Source organism: Vicia villosa, linkage group LG5, assembly GCF_029867415.1.
Source record: "Vicia villosa cultivar HV-30 ecotype Madison, WI linkage group LG5, Vvil1.0, whole genome shotgun sequence".
In the NCBI taxonomy this organism is placed as follows: Eukaryota; Viridiplantae; Streptophyta; class Magnoliopsida; order Fabales; family Fabaceae; genus Vicia; species Vicia villosa.
This window is the reverse complement of record NC_081184.1, coordinates 67,951-74,134: the sequence shown is the minus strand read 5'-3', so window position 1 is coordinate 74,134 and position 6,184 is coordinate 67,951. Positions and strand designations below refer to the sequence as shown.

General features: G+C 33.0%; 1 protein-coding gene across 1 annotated transcript; it reads left to right on the top strand.

The window, feature by feature from the left end:
- Positions 1-1,620: 1,620 nt before the first annotated feature.
- On the top strand, positions 1,621-5,730 carry LOC131601039 (cell wall integrity protein scw1). The gene is made up of 8 exons (XM_058872750.1): positions 1,621-1,833; positions 1,939-2,194; positions 2,513-2,636; positions 2,912-3,032; positions 3,814-3,905; positions 4,014-4,083; positions 4,223-4,309; positions 4,783-5,730. The coding sequence occupies exons 1-8, from the start codon at positions 1,735-1,737 to the stop codon at positions 4,870-4,872; spliced, it is 939 nt and encodes a 312-aa protein (XP_058728733.1). The 5' UTR covers positions 1,621-1,734; the 3' UTR covers positions 4,873-5,730.
- The last annotated feature ends 454 nt before the right edge of the window (positions 5,731-6,184 follow it).

Here is a 6,184-nt window from a genome sequence, read left to right as displayed (position 1 = left end):
AAAAGGAAGACAATGTTGCTCCAAAATGACTTTAACAAATATTCATTAATCCGCTTTATTTTATTTGAATCTTAAATTTGTTACCAACTCATACAATTCTATGTACTATTGTCTAAAAGTTTGTTTCAAGCTATAAGTCAATCTCTTCAGCTTACAAACCATATTCTCATCATTACCAATTTATTTTTACACTCAATTATTATTTTAGATTGGTTGAAAACCCAAATCATCTATAAGCAAGCAATTTTATGATCACAAGAAGGAGCGGACCAGAGAATGGACTGGCCGTAGAGGTATGGAATCTAAGTTTGATGACCCCACATGACCTGTTGAATAGGCACATAACCAGATCCGCTGATACGAGTCCTATGAGACATCCCTTAGAGAAGGTTTTAGAACATAAAAGACTTAAACCCTAATTATAAAGGTTAACGAATGCCCATGACAAAGGTACACATAATTATAAACCATATACCTCACGCTCATGGCATTTACTAACTTGATGATCATAATATTTGCATGTACACCTCTACCGTCAAATTCAAGAGATGACGTTCATCTCTAAGTTAATAGATAATATCATCATCATCCTAATCACTTGAAGACGAAGTTCTTTCTAAATCAATTGTAAATCTTTATATCTAATGGGAAATCCCACACTTAAGGATTATTGAAGCTAAGTTTTCTATTTGTCTTAAATTTAAAAAGAATTTGGGGAATAAATTAAACATGCACTTACTTTATTTAGAATGTAAAAATCTCACGAACAAATATTATGACATTCACTAATCATATTTCTCAAAATGATCTAATTTGTTTCGCTATTTTTGTTTGAAATTAATATTAGATTCAATTCTGGAAATAAATAAGAGTAAAGATACCATTTTTACAATAATACTTTCCATTGTGGCTAGACTTTACCACAAAATTGTTTCGGTGTAAATTTTTTTACACGATCAGTGAATCACACAATCCATAAAAATAAATATTTTATATATGATTTTAAAAAAAGTCAAATATTTACAAAAATTAATGGTTTAGATTTTACTAACAGTGTAAAACTGCTTTACACAGTTGGTGTATTTTCGTTAAATCCTTTAATAAATTTATCACTAATAAACTCCACGCAAATACTCAGATTTTAACAAGATTAAATATTTATTTTCTTTAATTTCTTAACCTTTTTATTAGAAAAATAAAGTAGGGGATTTTTACACAATTTTATATCTTTTAGCCACAAAATTTTCAATAAAAAATAAATAAACAAAGTCATTAGAAGTCTAATACAATTTATATACCTAAAATTTAAAATTTCTGAAACAAAAATTAGATTACTCCTACAGATTGGTAGAAAGAATTTTTTTTTTTTAAAGCAAACTATTTTTAATATAATTTATATTTTACAAATTATATACAAGTTTTCTACAAATAATCAATATTATTAATCAACCTATTATCAACTGAATCAAATAAAAATGATACCAGTACAGTTTATCAGATATGGTAAACAAATAAATTAGGAAATTACAGATTACAATAACAAACAATAAAAAAAATTGATAAAGATTTTAATGGTTTAGTTTGTTGTAATTTAATTTTAAATTTAAAACAATAATAATAATAAAGTGCATCTTCAACATTGAAGAAGAGAGTGTAAAGAGTAAACACCAGATTCACTTGTGCGTGGTGTAGCAATCACTAGGGTTAGGGTTAGGGTTGCTTTCGGAATTTCACATGGCTGGCGCCGGCATCCACCCTTACCACCAACAATGGCCACCGTCCGCCGCTCCTCCTCCTCCACCTACCGCCGTTCCTTCCCCTTCCACCGAAGAGGTAACTTCACTTCACTCTTATTTATTCCAAATTCGAATCTAAACCATAAGCTTCGAATTTAAACATGTAATGCAATTTCATTCGATGCGTTTTCGTTGAGTTTAGGTTCGAACTATATTCATAACGGGACTTCCAGAAGATGTAAAGGAGAGAGAAATCCAGAACCTACTTCGATGGTTACCAGGCTTTGAAGCTTCTCAGTTGAATTTCAAAGCTGAGAAGCCTATGGGTTTTGCTCTGTTCAGTTCTCCTCATCAAGCTATTGCTGCTAAAGATATTCTTCAGGAAATGCTGTTTGATCATGAATCCAAGTCCGTTCTTCATACCGAGATGGCCAAGAAAAATCTCTTTGTTAAAAGAGGTCATTCAATTCAATTGATATTTTTTTTATCGAATATCACTTATGAAGCACGGACACTGATAATAATTTGAAATAAATAAATAAATTAAACATTATCACAAGTGTCGGTGCAGGTGTCAGACACGGACATCGACGTGCCTTTTTTTAGAGGTGTCGGTGCTACATAGAATTTCACTTTAAGTGTTTGTGTTTGGAATGAAGATAATTTTGACGAAATCACAGTGACACGGCCGTGATTATGCCAAAGCCAAACTAATTGCCAAATTAAACATGCACTTGCATAGAAGTGTTACTTATTTTGATTTTTTGTTGGAATAGGAGCTGATGCAGGTGCTTTTGATCAAAGTAAGCGGTTACGAACAGCTGGGAATTATACACATACTGCTTATGTAACCCCATCTCCTTTTCATCCTCCACCACCATCTGTTTGGGGACCACATGGGTAAACTATCACATACACTTCCTATATGTATCATATATCATATATAAGAATTGTTTGACAAATAGAAGCTATAGCCTAGCAGAATTTATACAAATTGCTATTGTCCCGCAACATGGTAGGTAGTACAAAATGTTGTCGTATAGAAGCTATAGCACTGTTGTGTAGCAGAATTTGAACAAACCTTTGAGATCCGCGATTGTCATCTTTGATAAGAATTTTCTTTTGTTTGTTCCTGCATATTATTAACTGTAAGTTTGTTTGTTTATGTGGTCTAGATATATGGCACCGCCACCTCCTCCTCCTGCTTATGATCCATATGCAGGCTATCCTGTTGCACCAGTACCAATGCCTGCTCAAGTTTCTATCGCAGCGCCCAGCAGTTATGTTCCAGTTCAGGTGAGAGGGGCTTATAAACTGTTAGTGCTGCTTTGGTTTCACTTATTGTTATATCAATTTTTTATATCATTACCCTTTGGGTGAAGTGTGGAGCTCCTATTTTATAAATGGAAAGGTGGAGTTTTTGAATATTATGTTAGTTATATAAGCTCTATAATGTTTGCTTATTTAGTTTCTCCTTTTGTTTAAGAGGGCTTGATCTCTGTTCTTGTGGTTGGTATATATTATTACTATGTTAATGTTAGAAATTGATGAAGTGATGTATCTGCATATTACTGTTCTCCTGAAGTCTTGAATGGGCTCGGAAAAGTTCTAAAATTTCATCTCAAAGGGAATTTGGAAGGAGAACAATTTGCCTTTGATTTGATCGGATGTGTTGTTGACTTACTTAATTGTCATATTCAGCTTGGATTTAGAATCATATTTAGAGATTACATCACTATTTTAATTGTCTATGAAAGCAAGATTAAAGTAATGAATACCTTTAAATTGCTGAATGAATGTTTAAATATGTTATATACATCCTGCTGGAAAAGGTAGGATGTTTTAAGGGTGAAGTAGAAGTATTATTTGTTCCAATTATATTCATAATTTATTTTACCTTAGCGACTATCATGCTAGAATGTTGTTTTCACCCTCTTGTCTAATGTTTTTGGTGTTTAATTTTATCAATTCCGCTGGTTTGATTGTTTATTAATAAATGTTCTCGCTGCCTCCATTAATATTGTTTATCACTGATAGATAGGTAATGCAATGTGTTAACTTTAAATATTTCGTACAGAACACTAAAGATAATCCTCCTTGCAACACCCTGTTTATTGGGAACTTGGGAGAGAACATTAATGAGGAAGAAGTGAGGGGCCTTTTCACTGTGTATGTGCATCTTATCCTTTCACACAGGCTCTATTGTTAAATCTATGTAGTATTTTCTATGCTGTCTCATGTATGTGATTAAACTGTTGAACTGGCTTTCTAATGCAGACAACCCGGTTTTAAGCAAATGAAGATTTTAAGGCAGGAGAGGCATACCGTCTGCTTCATTGAGTTTGAAGTCTGTAAACTTTTGTTCATATCTGTGATTTTTATTGTCTGAAAAATCTTTTCTTGCATTGTGTTTCTGTAAACTTTAATACTTGTCTTGTGTTTTCATTCAAACTTTCCTCAGTTTGGTATTCAATAACCTATTGCAGGATTTGAATAGTGCTACAAATGTACACCACAATTTACAGGGTGCTGTTATCCCAAGTTCTGGTTCAATTGGCATGCGGATACAATATCCTTTTTTTACTGTCAAGCATGTGAAGCTCTGTTTTCTCGATTATTTTTCAACTCATGTTCATTCCGTAACTAACCCAGCATCTGGGGGTTTATGACGATGGAATACATGAGAAGTTTTTGCTTAAATGCTTTGCACTTATTCCTATTCACCATGTACGTTTGCTTTGGTCTTTCAATGTAACCATGGGTTTCTTTCGTTTGATTTTTTAATGGGATTTCTTGAAATTTGTAATTGTTTTCCCAACCATATAATCTGATATGGATACAGCTTCCAAAAGCAAGTATCCGTAAATCAGGGCTCAAGCTTTATATTTGTTGACTGATGATTCTTGCTACCATCTCTTATCTCTCAATGTGCATTTATAAAACACTCATCCTTTGCATTTAATTTGGTATAAATTTTGTTGTGATTTCTCCCTTCTGTTGTAAGCAAGGAATTCTTTTGTACTTTTCTTGACTTCTTAGCAGATATTCCAAAAATCCATTTGGGAAAAGAAAAGATGGGAACCCTACTGCTGCTCCTGGTTCCAACGGAGCCCCAGTAGCAATGACTTATCAGTAGCTTGAAGGGGATGTACTCTGTTCTTTATGCTCCAACCAATATTACTACATAATAGGATGCATCTTGCAGCTGTTACATGCATCCATTGATTATCAAGTCATCACCATTATTATCCCTGCTCATGTTAATGAATGCACAGTGGCATCATATACATTCATTTGGCTATGTTATACTGATCAGACATGCATTTCTTGGTAGCATGTGTTGGTTCCCAAAATTACTTTCATAGGTGCTAGATGATGTTATCATTTGTAGAAACTGTGCATGGGTCTAAATTTCGTTTTAACTGTGTGCCTTATGGTCGTTAGACTTTCTGTATACACTGGTATTAGGAATGCTTATCGAAGCAGGCATTGGCATCTTAATGTGTTGTTTATTTGACATGACATCTTAATGCTACCCTTTCCACTCATTCCCATTCCCATTGTCATTACACCGCATTTTAATTTGTCTTCTAAAGTACTACACTCCCATGCTTTGGACTTTAGAAGAGTTTTTGTTTGTTTAAACTACATCCACACTGGCATTCATCACTCCATTTAATCAGAGCATTAGTGTTAATGCGTTGAAGTTAAAAGTTTTTAAAGGAAATCATCGGAGTTATATATTGTCTGATTTATACAGGGTTGCAAAATGACAAAGCTACATTTCATAATGGAAAGTCCATTTCTGCTACTGCCATATTGTTGCAGGTGATTTTTGTTTGCACGGCTAAGGTAATCTACCATCAAATTTGGTTGGAACATCTGTTGGATATTATCATGCGAAGCAGCAATTGAGTTATAGCTGCCCTGTGGCAATGAGTTTGTGATTAACTGTACATGTTAGTTCTATGCAATAATTGAATGTCTAAACTTATGTCTAAGTTTTATTTGTGTGGAAAAATGACTAGTAGGCTAATTTATAAAACTAGTGCATAATGAGGTAATTCTGAGATCCTCAACCTGCTATCAATGAGTTTAATCTTTTTAACTTTTTTGCTTTGAACTCTTTAGCTCGCACACCAATTCATTAAGAGTAAAAATAGGTCTCACCAACCAACACGGGCAAGGTCTTGCCTACGATAGGCGCTCTCGTCTAATTTTAATTATCACTTTTAATGTTTTCATTTTTTTAAAATAATAATTAATTGTATTGACTTTAAATTATAAAATGCATGTTAGTTACTTTCTATGTCTCTAAACATAACATTCACTTAAGTTTATTTTTTTAAGACCTTTACAAATTTTCATATGCATTGATTAATTCTTTAAAAACAATACAATTCATTTGTATAAACTTCTTCCTCTAAACTTTAAATTATAAGACATTT